Raw genomic sequence first — 19,472 nt, 5'->3', positions numbered from 1 at the left:
CCTCACTGAACATTTTCCTTGATCAATCAAAACTCTTTTAATGTTTACAATGGAAAAGACTGGTTTACACTGCATTACACTGGTTAAAGCTGGCTCAAACGAGTTTACCTATCCATTGTAAGCAATTATCATTTGTATGGTACGTATTTATGTAGAAGTAATTTAATGCCCTACTGAACATTTTTTTAGAATTTTATTATTTTATTAGATAAACATCTCGCTAGGTTTCTATAGCAACAGCTAGCTTCTTGAGATGAAGCCATATTTTCCTATACTCAGCAATGAGGTAGAAATATGGGGGTAATAGCATGAATATGAGGCATAGAATGCTGGTTAAAATTTGTTTGAAAAAATTTTTCTTAACTTGGTGAAAAAGTAAGCTTTTCGATTTTGCAAGATATAAACTAACAACATAGCCGTGGTACGATAACATAATAACTTTGGTCAATATGTCATTAGAACGAATATTATTAATTGTAGTTGGATGTAAAGCACCCTGAAAACCATGAATCCATACTCCTTTCTGACAATCAGTATGATAATACTCTGAATTGGAAGGAATTCCATCGATCGATTGCAGATCTGAAGTTCATTCGTAGAGTGGCGACATGTTGGAGCTAGAGAAATCAAAACTGAAGAAATTCAACACTATTTCAAACAGATTTTTATATTGGATTTTGGCTCGCAGGTCCAAAATTACTAGGCAGGAAGTCAAAGCAAAAATATGTCTTCATTTGTACACTTTAAACGAAAGTTTAAAAATCTTACACAGTATATTCAAACAACAATCTCCTATAATGGCTGAAAACCAGCATTTCTCCTATGGCATAAGACACATTACAGAAAGCCATAAGATTATAAATGATAAAATTTGTCAAACTCAGTTTAAGATGACATGTTTTGAGACAAGACAGTTTTAACACGAAGTTTTAAAGATTAGCTTACACAAATCTTTAGTAGATTTTATCAAAAAGTATCAATATTTACTATCATTTGCGACTGTTTTTGATGTTTGAGGTTATCGGACTGCCAGGATACTTCAAGACTAGAATCGACAAAACTTGACCTAAATGAATCTGAGCTAAATGCTCAGATTCAAGCAAAGTTGTGACTATAATATCTATAGTCGCAGAGAGCGGCAGAATAGAGACGCGTAACGCTGCAACCTCAACGAACTAGCCAATATCAATAACGAGAGAAACAGGCAGTTGCATAACTAGTGACGTTATTACGTAATGTGTTTTTTTAGCGTTTTGATTGCGATTAAGTTCTGTCGATTCTAATCTTGAAACATCCTGGCAATCAGATCACTTCAAACATCAGCAAGTGATACAAAATACTATTACTTTTTAATAATATCTACGAAAGTTTTTTGGGTAAGTTCCTCTTTAAAGAGTCCAATTAAAATCATTCACAAAACTATCCTGTCCAGAAGTCATAGCCACTCATGTCCAACTAACACCATTAAAGAGAAATAATTAAAACTAATATATATCAATTTAAACAGTGAATAGAAAACTAAGACTACAAGGCAATGAAGTAAAGGCTGGCTCACACTATATCGCCGTATCTTGTCGTTGATGCCACAATACTTCAGTGATCATCGATGATAACGATGTTCCCACTATGACCAACCCAACGGCGTTTGCATCAGCAAATAATGCGTGACGTAGTGTTCTCATTTGTCCTTTTAAACTTTCGCAAAAACCTCTCTTTGGGTGCTTGAAGCAAATACTAGTCCTGCAGTGACTATCATAAACAGAAATAAATAAATCACGCTATCTGTGACCGCGAATTACCATCACCGAAATGGTTCACGCTGTAAAAGTGGGCGGCGATGCTCTGTGAACTATCGAGGAAAGTTTGACGGCTGCAAACTTTTGCGACTTATCCCCGTTGCTTCGTCGATGCCATCAGTTTACGGTTCACATAATCGACGATGAAGCCGAAAGGAAAACTCTGACATACGACGATGTAAAGTGAACCAGCCTTTAGAACACTCAGGACTGAGACAGTGGTCTGCACTGAACTACAATGCGTGACTAACCTTGTATCACCCGTTAGTCGGCTGAGGGCAGCAAACTCAAGCACCATGGTACCTGCACAAGCTGTACACGTGTCCTTCACCTTTAGATTCTTTAGTCCTGTTACCAAGTTTACCTGCAGAATCAAATCGTGTCACACAGTCATAAAAATACCGCTGTCCACATAAAACAAACATACTGCTGAAAATGTAAAAGCTTAATTGAAACACTTCCACATCTGATGAGTACTACAACTAACTATAGATATATTCTCAAGATACAATTTTAAATTAAAATTAAAGTTTTAATTTAATTTTAAATTAAACTAAAATTAATTTAAAATTAAATAAATTAAACAAGAAACTAAACAAGACAGCCGGTCAGAGACAGGGATGAAGCCATTCACTGTTAAACCTCTGCGTACAAAGTAAACTTGTTGTGGTGGGTCATACGCCCTAAAACCGTCATAAATTTGATCAAATATTTTTATAAGAAAACGCCAAATACCTATGACATTGTTATAAATACCATAGGTGGCTATACTCGGTGTTAAACAGATGCATTTTATAAAACTAAATGTAAAACCTTAAATTTAATGGTAGAAAAAATAATAATAATAAAGTAGCAATCAATTCAAGAAGTTTTTATTGCCATAGATAAGTTTGGAGGTTAGGATGTTGATATATGGCATAACTTATCCTAACTTAAACTACATGAGGTTGAAACTAGCTTATATATTTTTTATAATTTTTACATTTTACGCTGTATTTCAAATTTTCATGTACCTCTTTCAATTTCGAAGCTGTGAAAAGTTGAGAAACTCTGCATGCCTTTTAATGGAAATTACGTAGGGCATGATGCCAAATATTTTCTCCAATTTAAAATCATATGTTGTGCAATTTCTATGTCAAGGTGAATATAAGTAGAGATTTGAGTGTATTGAAAGCGAGCATCGAAGTGTATGAAAGCAACTGATGTAACATTTCACGCAATTTTTCAGGCAATGTTTCATTCAATGGGTGTACCCAATTCATACAACATTGAGCACCATTCCCTTATAACAATGAAATAGTTAATGGGTTAGTCTTAGAACTTCATCGATTTATATTTCATATTATGTAATAATTACACAATAATCATCTCTAGTAAACCAATCCATTTTGGCAGCAAACTGAAACAGCGGGAAGAGTATTGTGTAATTAGGAGCAGCTTGATGCTTTTCGATTGGCTGAACATCTTGTTCCATAGTTTAAATAATGTTGCTTCACCTTGTTCCTTCTTAAAATCCACAACGAAAAGTACTCTATAGCAACAAATAAAGTGAAGTGAAACAACTCCGTGTTTTCTGTTTACATAATAAATGCTTTTGTGAAACTAGCTGAAGCGCCAATGATACAAACGTATTAGCTTCATAAAGCATTAAAAACGTAAAGTAAAAAGCATTAAAAATATATCTGTACTAAAGCACCGACCTTATAATAAAAACTGATACCTCCAAAAAATTAGCAAGCCGACAGCTGCATATGAATGAGACAAGTTTGGGCTTCACCATAGAATTCTTACCAAACTACTTTCTATGAGAACACAACTTCACATAGATTTAGCCTACAGCAGATCCTAAAGATTGGCATCTTTACAAAGATTAACAAATTAGGAACTTTTTTAGCTTGAGAAGATATAACAAATATTTATGATGGAGCAATTATCTTCTGAAAGGAAAGACAACACCTAACTTATCTACAACAACCAATGTAACCCAGTTATACGAATTACTCCCTATTACTAGACAACTTTGCTTATCACTGATCTGTCACTCCTATCCATGTCTATGTAACCTAAGACAGTAAGATAAAAGGCCTCTTTCATGGCCACTTACATTTCGACAGCCGCCTTACAAATACATGGCATTCTCATAATCTAAGCCTACCATGCTATATTCTATTGATATCCATTAGACCTGTCAGAGAAAATAGATAAATCTAGACTTCTAATTAGTAGAGCATAGGAACTCAAGTCCTTTGACAACTTTCACTACCAGGAAATTCTATAGAGAAATGATTTCTACCCAAGCTGTGTGCTATTCATTTGAAAACATCAACGGCAAGATAACTCCTTGTGACTGATTTACAGAGTTTGACGATTCAAGAGATGTCGAGTAGTTCCCTGATAAAAAAACATTCAAAATTAACTGAACTTGGAACCTAAAAACTCCATGCAACAAAATTTTTTTTTATTGTTATTATCAAATCCAACGCAAGCTTATGATAGCTATCAATGGCCCTGCTTTAGTTAGGGTAATCGGGCTAGAGAGATTACACTAAGAATAATTGTGTGTAATTTTAAATAAAGAAAAACAAATAGTCATTAAAAATTTCATAGGGCACTGATTGGCTGATGAAATTTTTTAACTTGAAAATGTCGGTGATTTATGTCAGCGAGCAATCTTCCGGTATTTGGCCTATCAAACCAGATGACCTTTTTATCAACTTTACGATTAGCCTTTCCCGAAAAACTTGTCTATCTAACGCAAGTATAATAGTCTTTGAGCATATAGTGCGCCACAAAAATAGGCCAAAGCCTACCTTAGGGTAGGGGATGCCGCTAACTGTATCAAAAGCTAGGAGAAGCCTCTCTCCAAGGTCTAAGGCTTTATCGAGTAGTTGATCGGTGTACCAGTGACAGCACTTGCCCTGCTTCTTCAAATCTACCGCTGCCACATGGCCTCCGAGAAGACCGCTGTAACAGTATCACATATGTTACATTATTAACATTAATTAAAATTAATGTTCGTAATGTCTTTTGAAAACTATATGTTAAGAATACTATGAGAAACTATCAGAATAAGTGAAACGAGTAACGAGCAAAATATATTAGCCGGATACAGTTATTAATTATTTGGATGAGGTAGCTTTCAAAGCTTTATTATTATGAGCGACCGTTAAAGAAAGCTTTAAAGAAACAACTGGAAAGCTTTGAAGCTAAAAACAAACTTCAATATGCTATAACAATGGCTGCTATTACGTTGTTACGGTGTTATTATGGTGTTCCTGAAGAGTATTTTCATCAATTATCAAAGCACTTTAAAGTCTTCAGGTAAGATTGTAAAGCAAATTATGAATGAATCTGAAAACAATGAATCGGATTTAGACCTTAATGACTTTGAATCAGAGTGTAGTTCTAATGATCGTAATGATCGATCTACTCAAGTACACAGTCATTAAAACCATGGCAACCACTATAGCAACAACAACAAAAAATTAATCGTTATTGATATAGCCGAATCCACCATTTTGTGGACACTTTTCTACTGATCACTTTATTATGGGTTTGTAAAGATCAAAGAATGTCAAAGTGGTGGTCAAATAAAGGTGGCATTCAATTAAAGGGTGATGCTGTATCTTTCAACCCTTCTCTTGTAGCGGCGTTACAATAGAGGCGGTTTTCAAATAAAGATTTTACAGTAAATAAAGAAGAAAACATTAAAATTTAATGCGTTTTTCATAAGTTTTCACTTACTAGTAAAAACGGCCAATAGATATAGGAGAAAGAAAAAGGTGAAGTGCAGTGTAAATAACCTATACGAATACGATACTGTAGCTTACTACCAAGTGAAATGTTTATCAATGAAGGTTAGAAGGGGAGGGTGATTCCTTTAAAGACAAAATCGTTTAACAATGGGATTTTTAGAACGCAACCCCGTCATTAAGCAATGACAACTTACACTTGATTTCCAAATTGTATTGCCAAAAACAAATTGGGTACTCTCTGAATTCAAGGTAGATAAACCCTAAAAACTTTTAAAAATATTGTCATAACATCAGTTAATCACCATTTACCTTCTATTTCCTTAAGCTATTACAGCCTTACTAAAGCTACAATCTTGAGGCTAATACGGTAGCTCTAGTTAGCAGATGGGTGTCAACCGCATCCTGTCACTGTTTACTCACCCTAACATCCTGATGTTTGTTTCAAAGACGGACACAACAACATTTGTGTCAAATGATGTCTGCTCAAGAACTAGCCGAACGGCCGTCTCAAACTCTTCAAGCCTTCCAAGCAGAGCGAGTGTGTCAAGGGAGTCCACCAAGGTCAAGGTGAAGCTATAACAGATTCCAATGCTTTAATAATCATCACACCATATTATCCGTCTATATAAACAGCTTGAGTATAGAGCCAAAGGTAACAAACCTTTACGGAATACTCTCTCTAGCGATAATAGAAATCAGCAATACCCAATCTTTATTGTAACAAGAGCCCTGTCTGTTTGTCTGTCTGATGCCACGATTGGAGGATAAGTAAAAAATGCATCGCACAACAAATCAAACTTAAATATTCCGCTTTGCAGCCAAACACATTAATAACTGCGCAACTCTACCACCTTGCCATATAGTGGAATAATTGTAGAGATGGTTATTACACCACTGGAAGGCACACTGGAATGCCGGATACTAGCTTTAATAAAATTCCTCAGATCTATATTAATAAATTCTAGTTTGTGATTGTGTGTGTCTGTCTGTGTGTGTGTCTGTGTGTGTGTCTGTCTGTGTGTCTGCCTGTGTGTCTGTCAGTGTTTAAAAGGCTGGTTCTTGTGAACGAGCCTTTTAAACACCTACCTGAGGGGTATCTAATTCAAATTGAAAGAAATCCTGGACATCTGCAGGCTTACTGGTTAGTAAATTCTATCATTTAAACTGATACTTGTCAAAGTAGCTTGCTGACCTTCAAATAGGACAGGATTATAGAGCTTTCTGGGACCAAAGGCTAATGCAGCGCTCTTTTCAGAAAGTCTGATGTAGATCAGGCACAGTGAAAGATTGGGTATATAGCAATATTAGCGGTTCACAATTTTTTTACCCCGACAAAATGAGCGTGATACAGAGTAACTAGCCAAACAACAACGTTAATTTGCAAGAAAAAACGAATGATTTCCTTATCATCAAATTGAGGAAGCTGGCTCTTTCTTATAAATTAAAATTTCTTTTCCTAAGCTAGGTCTTGAACACATGACCTCTATCACAGAACTGACAAGTCCTACTAACAAAAACCTTTGTAAGGTGGTCTAAATAAGTAAATGATCCAGTGTCTGTTAACTTCTCAGCGTAACTGCACTGTGTGTAAGTGGATACAGTAGGAAACAGACAGTGTGCAGGTAGACAAGTAGGTAACAGACAGTGTGTAGGTAGACACAGTAGGAAACAGATAGTGTGAAGGTAGACACAGTAGGAAACAGACAGTGTGTAGGTTAGACACAGTAGGAAACAGACAGTGTGTAGGTAGACACAGTAGGAAACAGACAGGGTGTGGGTAGACCCAGTAGGAAACAGACAGTGTGTAGGTAGACACAGTAGGTAACATACAGTGTGTAGGTAGACACAGTAGGAAACAGACAGTGTGTAGGTAGACACAGTAGGAAACAGACAGTGTGTAGGTAGACACAGTAGAAAACAGACAGTGTGTAGGTAGACACAGTAGGTAACAGACAGTGTGAAGGTAGACACAGTAGGAAACAGACAGTGTGAAGGTAGCCACAGTAGGAAACAGACAGGGTGTAGGTAGACACAGTAGGAAACAGACAAGCAGCATGCAGTTACTGTTCGTACAGTAATTATATGCAATATAGCCTATAACATCTACAATACTTTATAGTAACAAAATAAAGGAAGAATAAATATAAAATGGAAACTTTTTCAGCCACAAATACTGTAAATACTTGGTCCTGTCACAATTTTTTCTGTGAAATTGTAAAAATTAATGCCAAAGTTAATATAAATTGTTAATAGACTGGCATATGACACAAATGCATATGACACAAATGGGTATCTTACTTTCCGAGTGAGTCATCAACATCTCCTCTGCTAGGCTTGTTTCCACGATACCGACCTTGACACGATAATGGCATGAGTTCATCAGCAGGAAATGCGTGGACCTAGCAACACAAACATAAGAGATTAATACTGAGCCCAAAGCAGCACTTACCAACTTGGCATATTTCCTCTAGAGCAGACAGAACTTTGAAGATGTATACGAAAAAAGTAGTGAAAGTGTTTCATTTTTATAACTAGAACCTACAGTTCTCTATTACGACTCCTCAGCAATACTATTAAATTACCAAATTTTAAATACTTTTGTTCAACTCACTCAATAATTCCTGACTTGCGCCTTTTCATTTTGGTTTTTAGCGAGTAACAAAAACAGTTTTGTTGATGATTATTAACGCCAAGGAAAATTTATACAGACACACTATGTTTCCATAACACGCATGAATCGCATCATGTGGATTTAAGTTGTGTCCAAGTTGTGTCACCATGCAAATTAAGTGTGTCTATGGACATTCGCATGATGCGGATTGACTCCAGAGCTTTGTTGAAAAAGGGTAAAGAATTGTACCCTTTAAGTTAAGAATTAGCGATGCAGTTAGTGACACAAACACGTGAAACTAGATCGAGAAAGGATGACGGAAGTATTGAGAATGTTTAAAATTGAATAGCTGGCGTGATATTTTAATGCGCATCATTCGCAAGTGCTGTTTCCATAATTCGCAAGTATGATGGATTCAATAAAAATTTGCGAATCGCAAAACTCGCTTGGCTTGCGGATTTATGCTGTTTTCATGATGCGGTCAACTTGCGGATTGGCTCAAATATGCGAATCATGTGCGCCATGGAAACATAGTGACACGCATTCATGAGCTATTAAAAGCTTGAACAGCTGCCAAAAAATTTCAGCCAGATTTGAAAAATTTCATATATGTAGTTACAACATGAAACAACACAAAAGGATATAATAAAATCAAAACTTTGAATCAATTTTTCATTGTTTACACAATTAGTAAAGTTTGTGAGATAAATTCATCTACCTAATAATTTTTCAGAACACCCGCAGACATACACGAATAAATCTCATGACTTGTTCAGTTAGAACCAGCTGCAAAATGTTTTGTAATAAAACAGCAGAAATTTATAATTGTTTAAAAACTGTGCAGAGAATGAAGCTAGAAAAGAAAGAATAACGATAAGCGGGGCGAAAACATTACAAATATGCTGAAAGAAATTGGGTGGCCTTGTATTCAACACAGATCTGTACATTCGAAGTTGAGCTTACACCAAATTTATCAGAAAGTATCAGAATCTTTCTATCATTTGTGATTGTTTTTTATGTCTATGTGGTCTTACCACCAGGATGTTTCACGATTAAAATAAACAAGGTTTGATAGCGGTTGAAATGTGTAGACGAAATATCTGTGCCAAATAACGTCATTAGTTGCTATCGTCACTATAGTTGATATCGGTTATTGCGTTACTATTTCGTGCAGTGTTACGCTTCTCTATTCAGTTTCTTTGCAACTATATACGCCATAATCGCACTTTCGCTTGATTTGAATGCTTGAACAACGATCAAGTTTTATCGATTATAATCTTAAAACATCCTGGCAACCAGATCACCTCAAACATCAAAAACATTAGCAACGATATGAAAATACTGAGTTTTTGACAAAATCTACAAATATTTTGTGTACATTCATCTATAAATGATACAAATATGCTGAAAGCAATGAGTTGACCTTGGTTTCACCCAGGATTGTACATTTAACATTGCTGTAACTCAATTTATTGATCTGACAAGCGGTAGCAGGTTATTGATTAAATGCTCACAGGAATCCCAACAAAGAACTCAACACTGAATCATTAATTTGATACGATGGCATCTTGAGTTAACAATCACTATGTTTTCATGACGCTCATGATTCGTAAATTTGAGCCAATCAGCGAGCTAACCTCATCATGGAAACGGCATAAATCAGCGAGCTAGGTAAGTTTGGTGATTTGCAAAACTTTATCGAATCCATCATGCATCATTTGTGAATGATGCGCAGTAAAATACCGTGCTAGCTATTCAATTTTGAACATTTTCAATACTTCCGTTCGTCCTTTCTCGATCAAGTTTCAAGCGTTTGCATCACTAACACATGCATCGCTAAATATTAACTTATACTGTACAATTCCTTACCTTTTTTCAACACAGCACCAGAGTCAACTCACATCATGCCAATGTCCATAGAAACATTTAATTCACACGGTAACACAACTCCGAACCCGCATGATGCGCTTCATGGGTGTCATGGAAACATAGTGATCGTAGCTTAGATAGCATTTACACATTTGATGGAAATTAAGAACCTGGTAAAGTTGTCTCATTTCACTACAAGATCAAAAAACTAAGTACCGTATGTCCCCACAGCTGACGCTAGGTAACAAAACGGCCCTAAAATCAGAAAATTTATAAGAATTCGTTCATAAGCCGACCCTATAAATCATTACACGCCGACCGTAGCTATTAAAGCAAAATGTTGCCGAAATAGAGCCGCTTTGCATGATGGGTACAAAATGTTTTCGATCGGTGAGTATGCAGTTGTATAATTAGCCTATCGTGTCTCCGCTTAATGAAAGAAACAATCATCTGCTTGCAGAGAGCCAATGAAAAACATGTTTGCATCTCATGGTGACTTTAGTTTCGCTTTGGAAAAGCATATTTTAAAAACTATTTCTTTTTTGCAATGATCAGACACGTTACAGCTAAATAGGTTTCACAAATTGTAGATTAATGAATTTCTGATGGTTATTTATTGGGCAATAATAGTAGTGACAGTGAGTATCAATTTTTAACAGTAATAATAATGCCTTAAGCTATAGTAATAGTGGTAACTGGTCTGACTCAGAAAGTGCTAAACTTGTCAACCATGATAATATGAAGAGGACAAACAAGTGTCCGAACTCATTCTGCAGTACATTAGTAGCCTTTTTATGGCATCAGATGATGTAAAACCTTACGCTAATTTATTTGGTCAGTGATGTGATGTTATGACAACTTATATGCACAATGTCAAAGATTTTGTTTTACCGAATTTTTAATTGTCTCCGTAAAAAAATTTATTTGGTAGCGAAAGAGTTAATGATAGTGGTAACCATTATTGTTGTTTTACTTTTATTAATAAAGTTAAGTAAATAAAGGTTTGAATTGTAGTTGTTAAAATTAAGTTGGCATTATATCATTTCGTTTGATTTCAATCAGAGTTACTCGCATATAAGCCAGGTCCTCTTAGTTTGGTAAAAAATCTGCGTTCCGGAATCGGCTTATATGCGCGGATATACAGTATTTTATCTTATTTAGAATTGGGACATATTTTGATCCTGTAGAGCAATCAATTTAACAATTGGCTACTAAATACTGCACTACTAGCACTAAGACTGGTTCACACTGTATCGTATGATGTCGGCCTTAGTCCCACAGTACATTGGTGATCAATTGTGATAACATCGTTCAGACTATCACAAACCCATTTGCGCTTACATCGGCAAATAGCCCGCGACAGTATTCGCGTTATAAACAATAATGCTGGCATCATCAACAAATTACTAGTCTTGAAGCATCTGTCACGAAAGGAAATATAAACTATGCAATTTGCGACCACAAATCACCATAGTCGAAGTGGGTGCTGGCGACTGACAACTGCAATGTTTCCTAACGTATCCCCTTTGCATCGGTGATGTCATTGGTTTGCGACATACATAATCGACAAGAGGATAACCCGAGATAAGGCAATACAGTGTGAGCCAGCTTTAAGCCCGGAGGATTTCGTTTGTTTTTAATCAGATAACAGCAACCTTGTAGATTTTTAATGCAAATAACCACACAGCTTTCACAACAATCCATGAGTGTGTTCACTGAGAGCAATTATCCTCAATGTATGCGAATGCACATTCTTGAGTTTCTAGTCAGGGTGTTTAGAAGGTTGGTTCTCAGGCTGTAGATGGAGTTTTGAAACCAAATATTTTTAGTAAACTGTTGGAAGGCATCGAGCAGGGGTGTGAAGTTTGTATGAAATCGACCATAAATGTAGAAACACTAAACGTTAACACGGACAGACAGACAGACGCACTTACAATGACCAAGTGGGACTTATTAATATACAGAATTGTTGAAACAAAAACACTGAAAACATAACCAGAAGAATATTAAAATTCTTTATTAATGTGTGAACGTTGTAAACCCAAAGTCCGCAATGTATTTATTTAGTCGATTTAAAATTTCCAATTTTGTAAAGGAATTGGTTTTATTTAGCAATATTGAAATCATTAAATTCATAATCAAAGGAAACCTGATACAACAATAAACCATATCATCCCAATCATGGCCAGTGTTTCAAGATGGTGAATGGCTTCTATAAGGGAATGAGACCACGAGTTAGTAACCGACACACAGAGTATTTAATCAGAGATGAATGATGGAGTATTTCTTTGAAACCTTCATTCTGCGGGAATCTTCAGGCATTCTTATGAACAGATGCTATGGTGAAGTGAAAACTTTTCAAATAGCAAATGAAATCTGAGCTAAACTCATTTGAGGTTATTTATAAGGTTTGACAAAACAGAATCAATACATGCTCTCTGGTTAGTTGTTTAAACAGTAAGTAATAAAAAACCCGACATAACCTATATACCAGCTAACAACAACTGAGAAGCACCATGAGACAGCAAACACATGTTACTAAGCTAGGATATTGATTTGATAAGTTTTTTTATAATATATATATCAAAATCTTAAGCATGATAAAAGATGCCGCTGACTTTTTTTTTAATATTTTTACCAATTACCAATTTAATTTTAACAAAAACAAAAAAGCATAAAATACTAAGAAAATTTACTTGAATTTTTCTTTTATATATAATATCATAATATATTATATAATATATTATGTAATATATTTTATATAATATTATGACCATAAGCATAACAGATACTTCCTGTATGTAATTTTAATGTGAAAATCTGACGTTTTAAGATATTCTTTTACAAATTGATTTAGGTTCCAATGACGACAAATATATACATAAATATGCATGTGTACTAACAATACACTACCACAGATGACAAGATGTCTACAGTAGACCAACTAACTCACAGTTTTAAAAAACCCGTGAATTCTATACTATTCACAAATAGAAGGTCCCCACTCCTATCTAGAGGGCAAATGTAACTTCTGGTAGACTAACTATGGGTGTTACATGAATAATTTTTGAATAAATGAAATTAAACAGCTTGCTACTTTTCACTACTCTGCACTGATTGGCTGCCACGACTGACTTAGTACCCAACAGCGCTGTTATTCTCGTAAAATCTTAGTGGTGTTGGTGATTTTCATCAACAAACTTTCAAGAATGTAAAAAAATGAAATTCCACTTCATTTAAGCGATAAGAGTCATCGTAATGCAAAAGCATTTTAGTTCTTCAACAAGAATATGTTTATCTCTCAAGTCAAGCTTTTTGAACACTAGAAAGAGAAAACCCCTGAGAATATGCATTTTTGATGCACCAAATTCAAAAGATTTTCTCAACTGTCTACAATTTAGAAAAACTAAATTATATTTCCCAGAGCCTGTATACCTAACCAGGATCAGGCAAAACTTGCGCAAGAAATAAAAATGTTGCATTTGCATCAAAACTCTCTTGCGTAGTAAAATGAGTGTGCCAGGGAGAAGATAAATGATAGGTTTGACCTTGCAACACAGCCCCTAGTTATTCTTTCTAACTCCAAACCATCCCTACAGCTTAGCATAGAGCTTGTTCACACACAGCTGTGTCTATGACAATTAGCCTCGTCTTTTCGATGATGAAAAGGCTATTCATTCATAGCGGGTGCTTGAACCTAACCATTGTATTCACGGGTCAAGAGACGCACTCTGAGTTTGTATGCTATGAAAGAATTTGTTGAAAATTGTCTCATCAAAAGGTTTTATCAACTCCGGTGGGACATACTTGAAGGTTCACCGACTTGCAACAAAATTCACATTACAGTTATTTGATATCAAAAGATTCACCATGTCTACAGCCTGGTTTCCATATGACAGCGGAAGGCGCGCAACAAGGCGCACGACGTCGTGCGTAGGCCAGCTGTGATGTGGAAACTTCAACGCACGACGATCGCGCGACGATCGCGCGACGAGCATACGCTGATCGCAAGGATCCAACAGGATGGACCCTTGCGACAATACACCGCTCGACCATTTCAACCTATCCCACAAATCAAACGGAGAGCCGTTTTTTGAAGAAGTCGGGTCTCCCGTACGGAAAAGTAAGGAAATTACCCACCCTGTCCAATGCATGCATGGCGCATACGCGTGCTATGGAAACACTGCGTCGCAGCCCAAGAAATGCATTGCGCACGATGACTGGGCCGCGCACGATCACTGCGCTATCATATGAAAACCGGGCTGTACTCTGCTATGTTGCAGGCACAAAATATGTGGAAATGTGATTACAAGCTCCTAAAAGCTCAAAAACGAACAGTTAATCGCAGCCATCACAAAACCGCCGTAGATTAGAATCACTTTCCAAAATGGCTCAAATGGGACCTAGTTGTACAAGATGGCTTCTGTTTACACTTTCACACAACCTCATTCGTCAAAACATTTTTACAAATATACTTCACGCATTCAATAAAACCATGTCTATTGTTTTTACGTGTCTATTTTATCGTCATCGTAATGCTGACACTTTCAGCACTGATATCTTATAACCTACCGTGAAAATTCGTTTAATTTTTTAACCTTAGCTCGAAGGAGTACATATCATTGTCTGATAAACATGACGAGCCTGTTGGTCACCTGTGATAATGGAAAAATGCTGCAGAAATTATTCGCGAAGTATGAGTCACATGATCAGATAAAACTAGATGATTAGACCAAGTCTAAACAAAACTGTAAAGTAGCGAGCACCTATATTTGATACGAGGTCTTCGGTAAAACCCGAAGTGTTTGTCATAAACTAGTGCTACGAGAAGTTTTATATTGATCCTTTTATTGGCATTTCAATTTACCGGAACACATCACGTGACAAAACAATAACCAAATGTAATGAATACGTCAGAAAAATAAACTGATTCCGATCTACGACGGTTTCATGATGGCTGCAATCAACCGTTCGTTTTTGAGCTATTAAGAGCTTGTAATAACATTTCTACAACACAGCAGAGTAAAACATGGTGAATCTTTTGATACCAAATAACTGTAATGTGAATTTTGTTGCAAGTCAACCTTAAAAGAATAGAATCCACACAGCCACTGTTTTCATGATACAATTAATACCCATGATAAACAGGCAAAAATCCCATAAATCAAACAAATTTTGTTACTCACAAATTTTCATCAAATGTTTCACACATGCGAGAGATTAAAACAGTACTTGCAAATGATGCGGAAGAAGCAATTTCATTTTAAAATTTTCCACACTTTAGTCATTCCTATTTCAAAAGCATGGTGTTATGACCCCTGGGGTAGAATTCCTTCTTTTTAACAAAGAACTCGCGTTAATCCGCAACATGCGAATGTACATTCAAACACTTACTACACGTTGAGCTCAACATGAGCACAATTCCAAATTCACATCATCCACACAATAGAAACTGTTACCTCTAATTGTATTTGTGTGAGGATATGATACTTAACTTACCATGTATGAGTTGTAGGCATGATCAAACATCTCTAACGCCTTGTCTCTGTAAAATATAACATATATATAGGGCATAAATTCAATTTTATCCTAGACATTTTGAAGGTGTGTACCCAGTCGAAAGTTCAGATAATATGGCATTAAATGTTATAATTATTACACTGCATAGAGGCTCACTTAAAATCTGCAATTTAAACACAAGCTGTAAACATAAATGTCATTTATTGCCGTCAGCCAACCTAGTTATTTTAACATTCATATATGAGGCATTCTTCTAAGAGAAAAAGGGAGGAAAAATGATGGGAGACAGAAAGAGAGGGGAGAGGAGGAAAAGTAAGGAGAGAATGGGAGAGGAGAAGAAATGGGAAAGAGAGAAAGAGGAGTGAATGAGAAAAAAGAGAGGGAAGGAGCGAAAGAGAAGGATATGACAAAGGAAGTGATAAAAAGAGAGAGAGAACAAAAATCCCTTCAAGTTCAAGGGAATGCCACAGAGGCAACTGCCGGTCGGCCCTTCGCAAAATTCACTACGGGAAAGACAACTTCATATTACTCAGGAGTAATCTCCTCATAGAACAATGTCTAATCAAGTGTCATGCTTGTGAATGAGCTGGCCAATAACCAGCAAATTATTGTTAATATAGTTTCTTAAAGAACTATCCTCTCAACTAACCCCAAGCACTCAATGCTATGAGCAACCCAGTACTATCACACCGTTTTCTGATGTCGAAGTCGTTTGGAGAACTTTGTTTAACATAGCTTTATATATTATATTATTATTATATATTTCGAAGAGGAAAGACGAACCACAAAATAGTAAACTGAAAAAAATCAAGTCAACTGAAAGCTATTTTATGTTCATATGAGCAATGATACATGCTATTGTGGTAACTAAAAAAAATACAGTATTTCAAGACACTTTTTTCATCAGAATTGCTTAAATATTACAAAAACAGTGGTGCATGCATATTCTCCATTTGCAGCTGCTCCAGAATATGAAACAATAGCAAATCTTCTAATGCTTATACAGTTAAACCTTGACACGCTAAATTAATCTGCTCCAATACTTCTTGGTATGGCAAAGCTATTATGATCAATAAAAACTTGTCAACCTACTATATATTTTCACAATATTACAATGCGATAATATATTTAGTGTATTCATTTAATAATTTAGTTTCATTTAATGTATATTTAATAATATAAGATAAATATCAATAAATTTGATGTTGTAAGACAAAGGAAATAAGCGAAATGCAATTAGGAGGATCACAGGCCTCTGTCAGTAAAGCAAGCAGCTAAATTATTTAAATACCAAAGTCAAACATTGAATGCTGCCCGTAGATTGGACATAAAGCACATCTTGCAATAAAATACCTGTAGGTCTTGTTAAAAACATCTATGCCATGCACACAAAAGTAGACAGTGTTTAACAAGTATATGTATAGCGCAAACAAACAATAATATATAATATATATATGTTGGCTACACCATATGCTAGTAATACACACATGTCCGAAGTTTCAGCAGGCGCTGCCATATTTTAAGTTCTACATTATGAACATTTGACGTTCCACTTTGTTAACTGGTTGATAAATCATTGTGATTAAAATCCATTTTAGAACAAATAAGAGATGTGGTAGGCCTGTGCAGAACTATGTCAATGCTCTGGAGCTTTTCAAAACATGCTTTGTTTGGTTTTGGTGGTATGCAAAATTGAACAAGGGTGTAGATTAATAAGTTCATTGGTTAAAGATGGGTTCAAATATAGGTTTTTAACTAGCCTAAAAAGTGTTATGAGCAAACAAAACTACATTAACTAGAGTAGTATTTGTAATGTTGCGAATAAGTGTAACAGAAGAGCTTTCAAGTAGGCATTCGTTCATTCAATTCAAGATGCAGCTGCAATATTTCTCAGTTGTAATAATCAAATCATTTTACCTTTCATTCAGCGCAATCTCATAAGTGAATCAAAACCAAACTAATGTTTAAAACATGGAAACAACTTTTATCGATGTTTACCATATAATGCTATATATATACCTACGCATACGAGATATCAAAATACAGGACTTATGCCTAACTATTTTTATTATTCACACGTGAGTAACTATCAATCCACCAAATTTTCGTGCCGCAGAAATAAATTAAATTAGTGTAGTTGTATGACTGCTGAGACGAAGGACGTCGATCGACCAAATGTTCAACTTGGATTAACGAAAGCGGCCAGCATTTACGTCTAACCTCTCCCTACTGCTCAAATCGTCCCAGCAAAAATAAAGCTAAACAAATAAAGCATCTTGTCTAAATGTATGATTCAACAACTACCTAAAATCAGTCGCTGTCACTCCGTTCGTTTTAGGCTACAGTTAATATTTCCCTAGAGAACTTACCTTAGGGCTTTCGTATCGTTTAGTTTTATAAATCCATTAGTTTGTATAGTCGCATGAAATAGCACCAGCCATAATAGATGCCAATACATTATACTTTAAGGCCTTTTTGACCAATTTTTATAGTAAATCCGGATTAGTCCTAACACCCATGGAGGCTGCCATGTTGTCAATAACGCAAGATTCACGGACTATTGGGAGCGGTAGTAGTTTTTATTTTTATGGATTGGTAGAGCAACTCCAAAAATGACAAAATATTGCATTGTTATGAAGAAGACAAATCCAATACGGCTTGACACGTGTTGTGGCATCATTGTGACTAACGTTCTTGTAGTACATTATAGTAATAATAAGGGCGTTAGAGGTAGACTGCAATACACAATTTACTCTCCATAAGTTTTCTAACACTTTTGTTCTATAATCTTTTCTGCACTTTGGTATTAAATAATTTTTATCCTTTCCGCAAACTTTCTGATTATCAGTAAATCTAAAACGTTTAGAAATCTTTCTTACTTTTTTCACAGCCATCCCATAGTGTGTCAAAAATATTGAAAGTAGCTATATGTTAGGATTTTACAGAACAACAACCAATGAGCCAATTTTAAAACAAGGTTAAAGAGCTATTTCCTCATTGCTTAATTATGTTTAGGGCCTGTTCTGGTGTCATTTAGAAAAGCAGATACAAAGTATAATACGTGTACTGTTAGTTGAATGTTTCTCCTTTTCTTTACTAATACTAAAAATGCCTATTTACTCTAGTGCATCGGTATTAAATCTTATTAACATTGAAAGCATCATCTTAAGGGCAAGTCAGAGCTACACGTATGCACAATCATTAGGAGTTGTTTTCTCATAGGTTGTGACTGTGAGTGGCCACAGTCCATTACGTATTCATTTTAGCCTAGACATTTTCTGATGAAAATATGTCACAACAACTTTATCGCATCTTCAAGTTTCAGTGCCGTGCAGAAAACAGCTCTTGTGAGGCCAGAACTTGACTATATGTGACTATATTTAATAAACAGTCACAAAATGATTTCTAGCTAGTTGTTTTGCTACGATCAGGGTCATTTAAATTGAAGACTAATATTGCTAACACGTAAAGATAATCAGATGAGCTGACATCAAAACAAACAAAACCTCTGTGGATGTTCTTATTATCACATGTCATTCTCTTACATGTACCTGTCATGTGTGCACAAGCATGTAGCTTACATGCACATGTATACACATATGGCATCAATATAATAGGCAAACTGTATCTATAGATGTTCAAATAACTCATTTTTATTGTTTTTTGTTAAGACATTGCAATGGACAATCAACGCATTACAATGTGAATGAAATAATGAAATTTACAATATAATCATAGTATTATACATAGCTAGTTATTTATGGAATAATTACTTATTAAATTTGCTTGCTTAATGTATAATTCAAAGATAATACTTTTGCTATAACAGCTCTCTATACATATATACTTGGGATGTCTTTTACCAATTCATTGTAAACTCAAGACTGGAATAAAGAACATTACAGCGATAAAACAACAAGT

General features: G+C 35.5%; 1 protein-coding gene across 2 annotated transcripts in view; it reads right to left on the bottom strand.

Annotated features, from left to right (window-relative positions):
- The window catches only part of LOC137399019 (ER degradation-enhancing alpha-mannosidase-like protein 3), a 58,270-nt gene extending 40,219 nt beyond the window's left edge, over positions 1-18,051 (bottom strand). For both annotated transcript variants that reach the window (XM_068085163.1, XM_068085164.1), the window contains exons 1-6: positions 17,921-18,051; positions 15,531-15,576; positions 7,850-7,950; positions 5,972-6,124; positions 4,607-4,760; positions 2,048-2,160 (exon numbers count right to left, since the gene is read on the bottom strand). In XM_068085163.1, coding sequence (XP_067941264.1) covers positions 2,048-2,160; positions 4,607-4,760; positions 5,972-6,124; positions 7,850-7,950; positions 15,531-15,576; positions 17,921-18,009 — 656 coding nt within the window. In that variant the 5' untranslated portion in view covers positions 18,010-18,051. The remainder of the gene's footprint in view (positions 1-2,047; positions 2,161-4,606; positions 4,761-5,971; positions 6,125-7,849; positions 7,951-15,530; positions 15,577-17,920) is intronic.
- Positions 18,052-19,472: the final 1,421 nt, after the last annotated feature.

Source organism: Watersipora subatra, chromosome 6, assembly GCF_963576615.1.
Source record: "Watersipora subatra chromosome 6, tzWatSuba1.1, whole genome shotgun sequence".
NCBI classification, from domain to species: Eukaryota; Metazoa; Bryozoa; class Gymnolaemata; order Cheilostomatida; family Watersiporidae; genus Watersipora; species Watersipora subatra.
Note: the sequence above shows the minus strand (reverse complement) of the source record. Positions and strands in the feature narration are given on the sequence as shown.